At 49.3% G+C, this 16,689-nt stretch overlaps 1 protein-coding gene across 1 annotated transcript; it reads right to left on the reverse strand.

Moving 5' to 3' along the window:
• Positions 1 to 578: 578 nt before the first annotated feature.
• CEP68 (centrosomal protein 68) lies at positions 579 to 16,445 on the reverse strand. The gene is given in 7 exon segments (XM_060169877.1): positions 579 to 4,088; positions 5,030 to 5,202; positions 8,751 to 8,847; positions 11,247 to 11,369; positions 12,829 to 14,358; positions 16,009 to 16,208; positions 16,211 to 16,445. Coding segments are annotated over 7 exon segments (2,292 nt in total). The 5' UTR covers positions 16,356 to 16,445; the 3' UTR covers positions 579 to 4,064.
• Between the last annotated feature and the right edge of the window lie 244 nt (positions 16,446 to 16,689).

A 16,689-nucleotide genomic window follows, 5' to 3' on the forward strand; every position in this document is an offset into this window, starting at 1 on the left:
TATCTCTGATCCTTCTCTAAAACCATTTGAAATGGCTTCATTGATCAACATTTTAATTCTGTGGTAGAGGTGGAAAGCAGCACACCTTTCCTAAGTGGCAGATGATTAGACTAACGTGTGCTAATATTGTTTCTTCCATGCTTGGAGTCAGATGGCAGCTCTCTTATCCTCCACAGCTGTGTAGGTTGGAGGAGAGTTAAAGCATTGAAGTAGAACACAGGAAATTTACTCTTTGCCCTAATTTTAGAAATTATATCCCTTAAAATTAGCTGAGAACAGGAATGCTGGGTGGGAATGATAAATGAGAGAAATATATTTATTTCAGTCGAATTTTGCACACGTGAAAATTTTGTTAACCAGGACCTTAAAGATCCTAGGGTTGGTTTTTATTGTGGGGAACAAAAATCTTTTGCTAGTAACACTGGCATTTTAAGGTGACAGAAGTCAAAGATTGTTTCCTTGGGATTGAACTAGCAGCCAAAACATTCTTTACTTAGGGGCTTGGGATGTGGCTGTTGGCAACGCATTTCGTGGTGGGGTCTTTAATTCAATGGTAAAATTTAAGCTAAAACAAGCCAAAAATTATAGGTTTCTTTATTTTCACTAAACAGGCAACTGAAATACACGGTACAAAAATAAGTGGTAAGATTATTGTAAAATGAAATGGACAGAATAAATATTCAATTTAATTTTCCATCTATGAGAATTTCACAATAAAATCACAGTTTACTTTGTATTATAGATGTGCTTGTTGGATCTATTCATCCTCACATAAGGCAACTGAAAAATTCCTCAAGTTACCAGTAGTTGGGTGAAGATTTTTTTTTAATGCTTCAGAAGGTTTGTTTTTTTGCCTTATCAATACAGTATACAGGGGGAAAGAATTCAGAAACTGTGTTTTAAAGTAGATGATACAAATGTCAGAAGTGTGATGCAGTTCAGTTTTATACAGCAAGTTGTTCAAACTGTCAGATTATTCTTGGTGAGTTAGCAAAAAACATTACATGAATTTGAGATGTAAGCATATTTACATACTTATTTAGTTTGGAAAATTCTAGTGTTCTTTTTCCTCCATGGCAGTCCAGACTGGGGGCTTACTGTAAGATATTTCAGCATGCTTCACTACTTGGCTATTTTAAATTTGCCAATAAATGCAGTTTGGGGGGGGGAAATTCCCATTCCTACCCCCATTTTCAGGTACAAATATTTCAAGCTACTATGGGCTTTTAAATAATCTGTTCAACTCAGTAAAGGGAATTATTGCTTGCCATATTTTAAATAGTATAAGTGGCTGCCATGAATCAGCTTACATAAGTGAAGAGTATTCTAAACCTAAGCAGTCAGTCTCTGGGAATCCTTACAGAATGATGATAGCCATTCTGGTATGAGCAGTAACTTCCTGTTCTTTGACCTTGGACCAAAATTTCCTTTGGCATGTATGTCGCCATTGCAGCATATTTTTCATCGGCCCTTCTTTATGTTCCCATTTAAGCTTCAAAACAGCCCTGTATTGACACTGTCTCCTATTTGCAGATGAGCTTAGCCATGGAGCTTCAACAAGAACCCAGGTTTTGAAACTGCCAATCCAGCTCCTAGTACTGCCACTTCCCTGTGGACTTAAGTTCTACTAATTTAAGGGGACTACTAGGAAATTATAATACAGGTAAACTTGGGATTTTGGAACTACATGATATGTCACTGTAAGGCACTGCTGTCCTTAAGGTAATATGTACCACAGTGCACTGGCTAGCCAGGCCACTTGAATCTAACCTGGCTGTATTTGCTCATGGAATGCTGCTGGCAGCGTCTTCCTAGTCAGAAACAATTTCAGCTTGAGTTGTAAGGGAGGTCTTAAACAAACTTCTTATAGCACTGCCGAAGACATCATTAACAGTTGTGTTGATACTCTTCAGTGGCATTCACAACTAGGTCCAGAGTAGGCACCCTTCAGTCACACCTTACTTCAAAGGAGGTGAACAAAAATATCTTAGATCATCTCTAGGTAAAAGCAGTACTTTGTTGGGAAACAGGGTACTCCGAAATAAAATATTCTGTGAAAATTCCTGTCAGCTGAAGCTGATTATAATTATTAGGTTGAATGGTAGAATGGCATGTTCAGCATTCAACTGCTGTAAAATACCATCAGCCAGTTAGTTTCTCTAGGGTTGTCATCTTCAATTTTTTTGCTGACTAGTAAGACTTATTTTCATGCCGATCAAATGTTAGTAAATAAATGGTTTAACTCCCAAGGGCTGTCTTGTAACACACTCATTGGAAAGGCATGTACCAATTTATAGCCACAGAGAGAAGGTGAAATATATCAATTTAAGAACAGAGGCCATTAGATAGGCCTTTTTAACCAATTCTAGGCTTTTAAAATACTTTACATATATAATGATCTGCTAGGAAGGTGTTTTGTCTTTTTAAAATCTCACTATGTGTGGAACCAAGATTAAATTAGAGATGGCAGAATCATAATACACAGTTTAGTTCTGATCATGCCCTTAAGCATTATGACAAATCATACCAGAGTAACAGAGGCACTTGAAATACTGCATTTTATATAGCTACTATTGAATTATATAGTTTTACTTCATAGTTAATCTTTAAATATTAGAACTTATAGCTCATTTTCCAGCATAAAGTCTGAGAAATTTTGAAGCAGAAAAGTCATGTTCATAGGATTTTAGTTCACACCTAGGTGGACGAGATGGTGTTAAGATTATGTGGCCCAGCCCCCAAAACTAAAGTCCACAACTTCTCTTAAAGAGGCTAATTTTGTATTAAATGTTTTATTCTGAGGGGACATCAGAAGTCTGCTCTACGAGAATAACTTCTAATGTTACCTTCTGGGTTCAGGTGACTTGTTCATTGCTTTATAAACTTAAAAGATCTTCCCTTCTTAAGCACCCTCCTCAAATGAGAATCTGCAGTTTGAAAAAAAAGATCTGTAAGTGTTTATCTCACATACTTAAGTGTGAAGAACCTTTCCTCAAGTCTTAGCCCACGGTAACACTAAAAGTAAACGGGGAAAGTGCTTTCCTCCTATGTTCATTCACAGCCCAATAAAACTTTTTTTTAAGTGCTTTTTTTATTTTTGCAGAATCTGTGGTTACCAGCAGTAGCTGATCATTTTGCTTTAAAAAGCCATAGAATTGGCTTTAAATGGCTGATCCATAGATTTTTTTTTTTTTTCTCTACAAGATACTTACTTACATGTCAACTCCCAAAGCAACGAAGAATTACCTTTTTCCCCCTCACTATTGACAGCCTTAGCTTCTGTAGTTAACCAGGCCGTGTGATCCTATCCATGCCCTTCTCTGACCCTGGACTACTCTTACAAGGGAGAGCAGGAATGGAGGAAGGCTCCTCCTGGAGGTACCCTTAAAGCGGATAATTAGTCCATAGTCCTGCTGAAGCTCAATGGCAGTTCCCCAAGTCCCTAACACATTCTCCTTTAAGATGTTAGTTAGGCAGGCAGATGGAGCCCTGAGCACTTAGGATGATAAAAGATATCCTAACAGCAGCCCAAAATAACTGACAGAGGTTCTATTTGTTCAGAACCTTCTATTAATTGGGAGAGTTAAAAGTCTCTTCAAAGAGGAGGGATTTATAAGCCTATGCTTCATTTTATGAAAAGACCCAAGTTCCTGGCCCACCAGTCTCTTGGATCCTCTTGTATGCCTGAGAATACCAAGTATCGGGTACCTGCTTTCTCATACCTTCTTTAAATGATCTCAGCAGGTGGACTAGTTTAGGAGCAGTAGTTTAGGAGCACTCTCTCCTCTTTTTAAATGGACAGAAGAAAGACCTGTAAGCCTTATTTGCATTATTTTATCAACAACTGCAAAGCTACATGCTCTTTGTAGAGAAGCACCAAAGGAAAACCTTAATTTGGAAGGATTCATTTTAAATAAAAATAGTTAACTCCACAGCCCTTACTTCAGGGAAGAGAAAGGCATTTTAAAGCTAGTACATGAAAGTTTCCCCCTTGATTTCAGTACTGAATGGCTCTCAACAAGGACCTCTGAAAGTTTCCCAATAGCCAGATTTGGGCTAACAGATTACATCTCTTCCTGAGAAGATGCCTGAAAGAGAAAGAGAAGCATCTGTTACAGGCAGAATGCTGCAGAGGAAGAAATGACAGGGCAGTCACCTGCATTCATTTTATAATTAAAATGACTACTGCTCAGATTTATTTGAGGCAAATAAAGGGACTCCCCTGCTCTTGATATACCTGGATTTATCCTTTACCTTCTTTTTGTCTACAGTGAATTCTCACCCAGAAAATCTATGAGTTAAATGCCAGATTTTGGCTGTAGGACAGGAAGTTTCAGAGAAAGTATGCTCCAGTTGTGGAATCATCATGTTGGGCAGCGGCAACCCCAGAGCCAGCAGTGATCCCTCTGTTCTCTTGGCCTCCCTTCCCTATGAACTCCTGCTTGACTTTTCCAGAGATCCGAAGTTGTACTGTTAGGTCTCCAAGGCATGGAACTCCCATCTTATCCCCCTAGCCTTTCAGAAGGGAGCCTCTTCAGGAAAAGGAGGTATGGAGAGTGGTCAGCAATTCTGGACCCCTGTGGGTACTTGGTGCTGTTAAGAGTTGCTTAGAGATGGGGCACCAAATGAGTTGGGTGAGAAGAGTCTGCAGAACAGAGGCAGCTTGTACTGGACAAGTGTACATGTGCAGACATAAAAAAGTAGGTACAGGTACATTTTGCAGTTGTTCTCGTGGCGGGTGGGGGCAGTGTCGGGTCTGCATAGACACCGGAAGCTAGAGCACCCTAGTCCTCAGCAGGTGCAGGGCTGAAACTGAGTAATGGGAAGCACCACAGTGAGCTTTCATCATCACTGGAAGACACCCCCCCAGCATCTCCCTTTTTCAGTTTCAGGGGCTTCTCCCAGCCTCTTATTTGTTTCATCAGCTCTTAGCTCGACAAGCTTCTAAGAAACAGCCAACTGTTACAGCAGGAGCTCTGTACCCTAATTGGGCACAAGGACAGATGTTCTCTTGGGTTGCTCTACTTACCAGGCTAATCCCCTTCACACTGGCGTTCCTGTGTGCCATTGGTGTGTTCTCGGGGATGAGGGTGCAGCCAGCCAGTGTGTCCACAGAGGCTAAGATAGTGTCATACAGGTGATCTGCATGGCTCTCCAGCTCGCTGGGCTGCCTGGAGATCCTCCCGAGGATGTCCTTTAACACTAACAAATGAGGTTTAAAGCAGTCAGGCCAAAGAGGCAATGCAAGTGTGTTTTCAAAAGAACATATAAGGGTGTAGCACTTTATACAAGACAGGAACATGGCAATAGTTTCACAATGTCCACTTTTTTTTTTTGACAGTGACTCTCCAGGGACTGTATTGCACTGTAGGACCTATGCTGTTAACTTCTGATTAAAGCTGAGAGAATTATTTCACTGGCTCCACTTTGGAGTTAATGTAATCCACAAAAAGGCACAGAGACATAGGTGTCTGGTGACAGGAATTATCTGACTTTTAGAGATAAGACTCAGGGCACACACCCAGATCCTGTGGGGCAGAAGTCTGAAATGAACCAAAACATGCCAAGATTAGGACTCTGGGTCCTGCTACCAGGTCCTATCAGCTTGTTGGCTGTGGGACTGTCCTTTAGCACATATATGGGTGATCTGGTAATGTAATATGGGAATGCTTGTGAACCCTTTTTTGTGGGTCCTAAATGAACAGACTTCAAAAGAAAATTACCTGAAAGCAGGCTAAGACAAGATGGTTAGTGAGGCCAAGATTCCATCCCCTACAGGTCAAGTGTTCATTTGAGGAAGGGATGGGCTAGGTTCAGAGTGCATCACCCACAGCAGGCTTGTTTCTTTCTCTTAAAAACTTTACTTCCTTTGTTAAACACAAAGGCTGCTTTTGCTTCCTGCGCCTTTATCAGCTGTGTTCACACTCTCCCTAGTTTCCTGCCACAGCTGCAACATCTGCTAACAGAGGAAGGGAAAGGGGAAGCTGCAGATCTGCAAAGGATACTGACAGAGGGTGGAAGAAGGAGCGGGCTGGCTGTGTTGAGATCAGTCCCTGGGGAAGCCACGTCAGTGCAGCATCATCGGGGCAAAGTGCCGACCTGACAACTTTTGTGAGAGCCAGCAAGGCAGGCTGAGGAATGCAGCCAGGGCACGCGGCACAGCTCACCTGGAAAGGCAAATGGGCTGGGTTCTCCCCTCCCACACTCACCAGACCTTTGCCCAGTCCTCCTGTGAGTGGTCAGTGGAATTCAGGGGACCTTTATTTTTTGAACTTTTATTTTACAATGTTAGAACATTTGGTTGGCTCCAAATAAAAGGAAAGCTGGGAACAGTGACAAAATTATCTTTCTCAGTGGAGACTTTGATGTTTTAATTGAATACATGCATACAGGGGCCTGGTTCAGCTTGATGCCAATGGGTTCTAGTTATTTGATCCAGTATAACGAGAAATTAGGGTGTGAGACAGGACCATCAACTCATGCATCAAAGTAACTGGGTCAAAATGTTGTGAAAACCTGCCAGATAGCCATTGGGGAGGCCTCTGGCTGGAGGCCGAGATGGGCAGGTTTTGAAGGAATTAATTTGACGACCTGTCCCTAAAGTTACACTTGTGGCTGAGGAAGAAAGCAGGCTCTGAAGAAGCTTGAGGGGGGCAGGGGCGGGGGACGGGATGGGAGGTGTCCGTGCTCAGGCTCCACTGTCTCTGACAGCATGCTCTGGAAAGAAGAGTTGTGCACCTAGCTGGAGAGACCCTGTGAATGTCTAGGGAAAGTTGTGATTTTCACAGAACAGCCAAGTTTCTGACTATTCTAAGCAGAGGGTCGGGAGGGGCAGGGTGTCACTCTGAAACCATAGAATACCCAAAAGCCTCTTTTTTTTCTTTGGCTGTGCTCTGCAGCTTGTGGGATCTTAGTTCCCCAATCAGGAATCAAACCCAAGCCCACAGCAACGAAAGGGCCGAGTCTTAACCACTGGACCACCAGGGAATTCCCTAAAAGCCTCTTATTTGGGCAGTAAAATACCTCTAGACTCCTTTGGAGAGGAGGGCAAAGTGGGTTGTTATTACAGATTCAGCACTGAGAAGTATTACTGAATCACTTTTTAAATGAAGGTCCAAGAACCTGAAGCTTGTAAGAAGCCCACTGTTACATGTGGCCTCCAGGAAGTGTCCTGGTATTGAGCTCTTCTGTGCTGCTGAGTCTGGAGGTGCAGGAGCCTGAGCCGGGGGGTCAGCACACAGGGGCTGGAGCCAGGCTGCCACTCCTTGTGTGGCCCAAGGCAGATGCACAGCTCTGTGAAATAAGAGTAATAATAGTATCCATCTCACAGGGCTGTGATGGAATGAAAAAACTGGTATGTCAACTGCTTCAGCACACACTATTCAAGAAAATACTGGTGTAATTATAAGTGGCAAAGGACCCTGGCATACTGAATTTCTGTCCCAATAAAAACCAAAAAACCCTAAAAACCCTAGTGCAAGAGAACATCAGAAGAGCCAAGACAGAGGCCTCCCGCAGGCAGGGGATCACCAAGGGCTCACATAATTCACACTGGATAAGCCACGCCCTGCTGAAAACCCTTCAGTGGCTGCTCGTCCCATCCAAACCCCTCTGCCCATTCACAGTTTTCAATCTCGGTTTTTTCTTCCCAGGGGACTTTTGGCAATGTCTGGAGACGTTCAGGGTTGTCACAACTGGGGAGGTGCTGCTGGCGTCTAATGGGTAGAGGCCAGGGACGCTGCTGAACACCCTGCAACGACATGACGGCCCCCTCACAGCAAAGCATCGCATGGCCCAGAGCGTCAGCGGTGCTCAGGCTGAGAAACTCCGGTCTCCACCACCTCCCTACCACCCACCGCCCACCACTTCTGGTCAGGAAAGCACCACCTCTTCCCATCTCAAGCCAGTGGGTCCTGCCCACGTCTGCTTATGCTGTTTGCTTCCAGCGTAAACCCCATTTCACTCCAAAACTGAGGCAAAACATAGACAGGCTCTTTCAACACTTGGTGGTTCAGTCTTACAGGAAAATAGCGGCTGCTCTTGGCGGGGGCGGGGGGGTGGTCCATCAGTTCACTGCTTTAACCTAGCGTTCTTCTAGCTCATCCTATCATACCTGCCCCCGGCAAGGTCAAGGCCAATCATAAACCCCTGCCCACTGCACGCTGAGATGTACTCTCGAAGTCTGTGATTTTCACACCTTTCTAACCTGGGACCCCATCCTGCAAAAGGGGCTCGAGCTTAGTTTGTGCACTGCTGTCCACTTATCCCCTCTCATCAGTTCACTTCTTCCTTCAGTCTCTTCCTGTAGAATAGACTGACTGCTCTCAGATCCTGGAACAAATCCCTCCCCAAACAGATAATCTGAGAGGGGTCCAGCCTGCACTGTGAAAGGATGGGAACCCTAGGGGCTCCCCGCTGTGAGCACCCTAGCCGAAAGCCAAGGACAGGACTAAAGCCAGCATTCCCATCCAGGACACCACCAAGGAAAGATAAAAGCAGAAACTAGAGAGCACGGTTCTTGCAGGCTCAGTGCCTAACTTCTTAGCACCTGCAGGGCCGTGACTGCCTCATCAAGTGTTTGCGGGGCCGTGATGATTCGACGGGCTGGCAGATGGCTGTGGGAGTCGAAGGCAACGGGTACGGATGGGAGGGACTCTGGCACTAGGCTCCTTCCCAGTGACAGTGTGGGTCCCAGACTTACACTGAGAGGTATTAAGCCCTGGCTTAATTCAAAACCTCAAGCGTCTCACCTGGGGTATTATCCAACAGGCACTGAAGTAGAATCTCCCCTTTCTGTAAGACGCTCTCCGTCAGGGACTGGTGTTCATCTATATCTTTCTTAAATTGCTTAAAGCATATCAAAAAAAAAAGTTTCATTACTACCATTTCGTAGAAGTTATTAAAAATGATCCCTTGTACAGTAGCTGGATTCCCCTTTTAACCCACCCAGTCTTCAGAATCCAAGTAAACAGTTTAACTTCACCTTCTCTGAGCCCAAGGCAAACACAGAGTCAATCCTTTTTTCTGTTTACAGTTTGACAAAAGAAAAGCTTTCTTTTCCCTGGCAGAGCCTGGCTCACGAACAGCCTGGAGTCAGGGTTTCCTGCTTGTGCCACACCTCACAGGGTTCTCTTTAAACTCACAGGCCTGTGAGAGTCTCAAAACACGGACCTGGTAAGTAAGAGCCACAAGGGCAACGCCTTTCACATGACCACAGGGAGCTGCTGCCTCGCCCCACGTCCTCCCCTCAATGTCCTGCTTTCTGTGGACCTCAGGACATGGGAAGGCGTCAGGGAAGCTGACAGTCTCCTAAGCAGCTGATTTCTTTTCCCCTCGCAGTATCAAGCCTTGTAGCCATTTCTGGTTTTTCCTTTAGCTGCTAAGACGTAAAGTCAAATCCGTGACCACCTTCAGTACAGGGTGCAGAAACTGGCAGTTTAATTTTGAAGTTACAATTTTACTTTTGGATTTCCTGTATTCCTGTCTTCAGTTTTCCTTTGCCCTATTACCTAGACTTATTATTTTATTCTTTAGCACTCTCTGCAGTTTATATGCTGCCAGGAACCCACCGTGTTATTAAGACAAAGTACGTAAGACAGAGTCACGAGTGAAAATACATGAACACGAGCGCGCGTGCTTATATTAGGTCAAGGTAGCTCATACGTGTGCCTGAGCCAAGCCCCATTCTGTGCAGGGAGGGATTGACAGTGTGGTCCCACTCTGTGACACAGCTGTGTGGATGACACAAGTGGGCTAGGCTTCGCTGACCTGCAGGGGTAACTCCCAGCTCAGATCTCAGCTCTACCCACAGAGCAAGATAGTTGCTTACGACCACCCTGGAAGTGGAGGTGCAGGAGGACAGAATGCGGGATAAAACGGAGGGCATGGAGCTGTTCTACGTGACACCTGCTCTGACGGGAGCGGGGCTGGGGCCCTCCAGAAAGGCCACCCAGGTAGATCCAACTAGGGCAATTTCCAGGCACTGTCCTCTCCTCACAGTGGTGCTGCCCCTGGGCCTCCCGGGGGTGGGCCCTGCCCAGCTCTGCACATACTCTGCGGGGGTCCCACACAGAGGACCCTTGCACTCGGCCTTCCTCTCCTTCCTCAAGCGTACTCCGGGAAAGGAACTCTGGCAGCCTCTCTCCAGACAGCAGGAGAGGGCAGCTGGCCCACCCAGGCAAGCCCCCTCCCCTAAACCTTAGTAGGCTCCAAGTTGTAAAACAAAGGCCCTCCCTCCTGCCTGGGTGTGGTGGGAGATCTGAGTGGGGTGGTACGGCCCTGGCTCAGGCACAAGCAAATCACACGCTCTCCTACTCAAAGAACTGTCCCAGAAAACCCTTCCTAGACTAGCATCAGGTTCAGCCCACAAATACCACCTCTGCTCCTTCAGAAGAGGTGAGAAAGGCTTGGCCAACCAGACATGCCAGAAGTCAGTGGGTACTTCAGTCACAGTTAATGTTTAGACTTAGGGTAACTGATTATCATCCAATTCAGAACACTTGTGAGAATGAAGGGGGACCTACTGATAATTACGCCAGAACAGCACAAACTGTCACCCAAAATACACCTGTTCTAAAGTCAAGTTAACCGGAACCCACAAAGAGATTTTTAAAATAACAAAATCTAAAAAGAGGCAAACTCCACCCCCCAAAAATACCTTGAGAAGCAAACTGGATCCTATTTTTGTTTAAATACCATCAAAATGCCTTGTGTATATTCTGGAGTCAGTACAATTGCAGCTCAGATCCTCAAATCCAGTCAGTGTTGTCCAAAAGAGCTTTCTGTGATGCTGGAAAGGCTCTGAATGCTCTGTTCAATCAATACGGTAGCCACCAGACAGATGTGATGACTGAACACTGGGAACGTGGCCAGATAACTGAAAAATCTGATCTTTAATTTTACTTAATTTCAATAGCCACGTGTGACTCATGACTTCCGAAGAGTGCAGATCTATGCCTATCAATCCCTGAGATATTTGGGAAATCACATCACAAATAACCCTGAAGTATTTTTGATTGAGGATAAATAAAATGCACTTTCTTCAAATTCTATTTGGTCTGGGAAACAACTCATACATGTTACAGTTTTTCAGCTCTAAGAATTTGAAAAGAACCTCTGATTAGATTTCAGGTGAAAGTCAATGGACCACAACACACACAGTGTCAGTTATCTGAACTACTTTCTAATCAAGTAATTTAGCCACCACTCTCGTGAGTGAACAGTCAGATGCCAGGACCACACATTACCCGGTAAAGCTGCAGAGAAGACTTGAGGCCTGTAAGGCTGGACCTGGATGCAGTCAGGTGGTCAGCAGCGTCTGCTACATTATACAGCCAGCGGATCAGCTCTTCCAGCTGACAGCAAAATGTCTGTGTAGACAAATTAACACGTGGTGTTACCCATGGAACGACTGTTTACATTTTCAAAGGCTAAAAATACCTGGGGGAATCCCAGGATACAGACTGCACCTTTCGAGAGCAATCCCCACTGAGGTGCCGTCTCCTCTCTCCTCCATGCCTGTCCCCACCCCGTGACTCCAGACCTCCGCCAGGGCAGTAAGAAGAGCGCGCCTGGTTCTGTTGCCCCCTCAGTCTGAGAAAGTCCAGCCCCGCAGGTAGGGACAGAGGAGCTCAGGTGAGGGCAGGGACGGGGACAGCCCAGAAGGGGCCTGCCTGGCACAGAGACCAGTTCCTGGGTCAGCACTACCGCCAACTCTAGAACTGCTCCTGGGGAAGACGTGGACGTAAAATACGTGACTGTGATTGTGGCTTACCTGATCCTATGCCTGAAAACGACTGAATTAAAACTGCTTGTCCCTGTTCTGCTCCCACCCGCCCAGGGAGCTGGGGCCCTAGACTCCTGCCACCCACTCATCAGGGGTGGCCGTGACCCAAGCACTTCACCCCACGGTCTCTCTCAGTCTTTCATCACAAAGGAGGGCACACGCTAACACCTGTCCTACCTGCTCCACCGTACAAATGAAGTCATCCACGGGACATCAGGGGGCAGGTTAAAGCCCTCCTTGAGAGCTAGAAAATTTCTGTGATGTCGCTCCTGGGGACACAGCCCTCGGGCTGGCTGCCCTGCTGCCGTGTGGACACAGCACCTGGGCGCTCAGCCGGAAGGCAGGCCGTGGGCTCTCCGAGTGTGTATACAGCCACACTCCAAACATCCTTGTGTCAGGGACTACGCAAAGCCCTCGGCATGAATTACTTAATTTAATCCACACGACAGTCCCACAGAGGCAAAGCTCCCCATTCTACAAACGAGCAAAACTAAAGAGATGGAGCCAAAGTTCACGTCTGCCTGACGCTGACAACCCGATTGCTCGGAGTATCAGCTCCATCTCCTGGTGGTCTTAGGTGGTCCACAAGAGAAGGTTTAGTGACCGAGAAGCCCAGGAAACGGCGAATCTGATACCTCCAACCCTGCAGTTACACCGCTTTATCAAACTGAAGCTCTGAGAAGTCCTTCGGCCAAGAAGCACTTTCACTGAGCCCATATTTCCTGAAGGCATCTGAGCACCGGTCCCTCCTGTGCAGAGTACCTGTTAATCCTCAAGGTCAAATGCCTCGGGGAGCAGCCTGGGTAGTGGTTAGCAGCTCAGGCTCCAGCCCTTGTTAACTGTGAACGGGTAGGTTACCTCATCTCTCACTGCCTTTTTCTCCAACTGTGACATGAGAACGCCAGTAGAAAGTCATGAGGGTTAGACAGGAGAAGGTACGATACAGTGCCTGGTGCGTAAGTACTCAGTGTCACTAGGTTTTATTATGAGGCTAGTGGACTGGGGGAAGAAGAAAGAAGACTCCTCTGAAATGCTGAGTTTACCTTCACACACTGCACGAGCGACTCTTTTCCCTGCTCTCCTCCTTTCCTGGGAGGCTGCCCTTCGGCATCTGGATCCGAGGATGCCCGCTGGTCCAACATCGCCGGCAAGGAGGCGCGTGTTCTCAGTGGTCCAGAGGAGACCCCCAGGGCCTCGCTGCTCAGCAGACTGCCCTCTCCTCCTGAGCCCCTTGCGCGGACGAAGGAGCGTAGCAAACAGTGGTTGTGGTCCTCAGGGCTTCGGGACCCTCTGAGGGCAGCCCCAGAGGGAAGCTGGCTTTGGCTGGAGTCTGACGGGAGGGAAGCTGGCCCATCACTGTCTGACACATCCAGGGATCTCTGCCCTTCGGCAGCATCAGTGGGCAGGGGCACCAAGGTGGGAATGCAACCCAGATACGAAACCAAGCTAGAAACCTGCGTCAGCCGAGAGGGCAGGGCCAGATACTCGTCATCACTTTCCGCCTCCTCCTGTGGTTTCCATCCAGACGCCATGCAGGCGAAGCGCTCGATACCCTGGCTGGCCCCCTTCTCCCTTTCCAGCCTGGGCGAGGGCCACCCTCTGTCCCATGTTCTCAGGTGGGGAGAGCCCAGCTCAAGGTGCTTGCCCACAGGTGGCCAGTGCTTCATGCCCCTCAGGGCTGGCTCTCTGCTCTCCCAAGGAGTGTCCCTACTGCCTGGGGCTCTGGGGGTAGAGGCAATGGGGCTACAAGATGCCAACCCCACACTGCCCTGCTTCTGGGGTACTCCAGAGGGCCACCGCTTAAGGATCGGCTCTCTGGGCCCTGAGAACGGCAGGGCAGCAGCCTCTGCTGGTGGGCAACCATGCGAGACATTAGTGGGTGACTTCAGGGTGCTTGCTGGGGAGACGGAGAAGCTATCCAGGTCTATGCCCGAGTCCTGCAGGACGGGCTCAGCCAGCACGCGGCTGTCAAGGTGTTTTGGGAGCTGAGGCCCGGGCCTGAGGGGGTAAGTATAGTCCAGCAGGTCTTCATACTCTTTATTCGGGCTCCAGAGCGGGGAGTGGCGGTCAGGGGAGGGAGGCAGGGAATCCGGCAGCACGCAGGCCCAGTACTCGGCCTGGAAGGAGAGGCGCCTCCTGCCCAGCCCGGGAGCATCGCCCCCTGAGGACACTGGCTGGGGCGACCACTGGAGCCGAGGCCCCGGCCCCACCACCGAGGGGGCTGACGGCGGGACAGCCAACTCCAGGGAGGAGGAGACCTTGGCAAGGGAGCAACTCTGAGGCTCCACCTTTTCCTGGTGACCCTGGAGGCTGCTGCCCGGGGATGAGGCACAGACGCTGCAGCTGGAAGACTGAGGCGCAGTGGCACCTGGGCTCACCGCGGACCTCCACCTTGACAGGAACGGGCACCCTGAGACGTGAGACTGTGGGCTGTGGTCTAGCGCCTGCGGCGACTCCACTGGGGACGGGTCATCTTCAGTGTCAGCATCATGTCCTGAGCAAAGGGCGGCGGTTCTGGGAATGGTGTGAGTCTGAGGTAGCTCCTCTGAGGCAGAAGGCCTAGTCTCCTCCATCTGCAGTGACAGGAGGGAAGGAAAAGGTGAAAATAAGCACGCCAAATTTCCTTCCTCAATGACAAGCTGGCACTTTTCTCTGGGGACCCAGATGATACTGAGGAAAGGTTTTGAAAGGAAGAGCCTGCTACCTGGTGCGAGAATCAGGCAGAGTGTGCTGCTGGTGGCTGGAGACGCAGCCCGCTCCGGGGAGCAGACTGCCTGCCCCGAACTGATCCTACACCCCCGTCCTTTCCAAAGTTCTTCCTCCGCAGATGCCTAGTTCGTGAGTGAGCAGAACTCAAATAGCTCTGTCGTGCTGAAGCTGGAACACACTGCCTAACCTTTGAGAAGCGTGTCCTGGGCAGGCAGAACCTCAACCATTCTGTCGCTGACTCACATCCAAACCTGGCAGTCAGGCAGCCCACCTGGCTCAGCTCACACCCAGCGGTGACGCGTGGCAAAATGAGTCATTCACCTCGGCCTCTTCACTTCAAGTTTTTAACATGCTCGATGAAGAGGCTGCCCCCAAGGCGGGCAGGACAGCACAGAGGTTAAGGGCATGGGCTTTGGAACCAGACAGACCTGAGGCCAGCCCCTAGCTGCCAGCTTCCAGATGTACGACTCTGAACCTCACTTCTCTCACCTGTAAAATGGGGGTAGTGACAGGACCGCTTCCTCAGGACATGTGGATTAAATGAGCTCAAGGGTGAAAAGCACAGGGTGAGAGCTCAACAAACAGCAGCAGAGTTATAACAGCACCAGACTCGCACTCAGGAAACAGCCCATTTCTGTGTTGGCTCACGTGCTGCCGGCCTCACTGAATCTGACTCAGGTGCCCGAGCCCGGCATCACCCCTAGCCCCCAGGCAGGTGGGCCTAGCCTGTTTTCTCCCAGTCAGCTCAGCACCTCCTCACAAGATGGGGCTCTGGGGGCAGCATGTGGCACTCAATGCCACAGTGCCGTGGAAGAGATCAAAGCCGTTCCCATGAAAGGCCTTGGCAAGCAGAACGCAACAGGACGATGGGAGGGGCAGGTCCATCAGATAATCTTCCCAACTATACTGAGGGCCTGAAAGATCCGGTGACTTGCCTGAGGTCACAGACACAGGCAGGACTCCCTGCTCCACGTGACTCCCATTAGGCGAGGCTGCCCTGTAATCAGGGAGGCCCCCAAAATTCTCCTTGCCCAGAGATGGTGCTGCCCACCACAGGGGCTCTAAGGTACCGCCAGGTTCCCTGGGTTCCGAGGAGATACAGTCTCAGAGCCCTCAGGAGCCCACAGCCCCGGACCCTCCTTTCGCACGTCTCCTCAGGGGCCCCGTAAAGCCTACACATCACCGAGTCAAGAAGAGGACGTGGCTCCCCCTGTCGGGGCTCCCCGGCCTAGCCCTCTGGACAGCAGGTCTGGGCCATAGCTTCCCTGGTCCTCAAAAGGTCACCAGTCACACTCCTGAGGAACAGGAGCTGCTGTGGACAGAGTCCCCTGCTGGCCCCAAGGCCCAACTCTCCATGTGAACCTGTAAAACAGAAATCATCACACCCAAGCTCCCCGACTTCCCCACCTCGTACGGGGGCTGGGAAAGCGTGACAGATGCTGAGACAGTGCTGGAAGGTACTCTCACAGGACAGCTTTAGTTGACGCTACAGCCCCACTTGCCTCAGCCCCTACCTGGCTTCTCACGGAGCGCCAATCTCCAGTCCCCAGGCTGGCAGGGGGAAGCAGGGAACTGAGAGCCAGCTTAGACCCACCCGCTGCCGGCTCCCTGCTGGCCCCGCTGGCCTGCGGCTGGCAGGCTCCCGAGGGGCCAGGGCCAGTCCCACCGTGGCAGGCAGGGGGAGGAAGCCCCTGGGCACCCCTGACAGGGGAGGCAGGCCCCCCTCGGCTTGCAGGTGGGGCGGCTGCTCCCCACGCGCAGGCCCTGCGGGGTCCAGCTCCTGATCCGGGCAGCTCCACCCCCCAGGGCACGGGGCCTTCGCGGCCGCAGCTGCCTCTGCCTTTTCTTCTCCCAGGGCCATCGAGATGTTCCTAGATCAGGGCTCTGCTGAAGTTTCAGCTCCCTACAAAATGGGAAGGGGAGAGAAGAAGAGCAGCTTTCTGCATCTACGGCTAAGAAACCTTGTTTTTTACCTTTTAATGATTAAGACAAACACTTTTTTGGCCAAAAGAGCAAATGATGGCTCCCTCCTCGAAGGAAAACAGAGAGGTCTGGCTTTTCCTCAGCTCCAGACCCTTCCACAGGGGACACGGGAGCACGTCACTGTGTCCTCTGCTGTTGTGTGGCTGGCAGCAGTCCCAGCAGCAGGTGCCAGGAGGCTCAGTGCAGGCCCCAATTAGAGTCAAGGTCTGTCC

This window comes from Lagenorhynchus albirostris, chromosome 13 (genome assembly GCF_949774975.1).
Source record: "Lagenorhynchus albirostris chromosome 13, mLagAlb1.1, whole genome shotgun sequence".
NCBI classification, from domain to species: Eukaryota; Metazoa; Chordata; class Mammalia; order Artiodactyla; family Delphinidae; genus Lagenorhynchus; species Lagenorhynchus albirostris.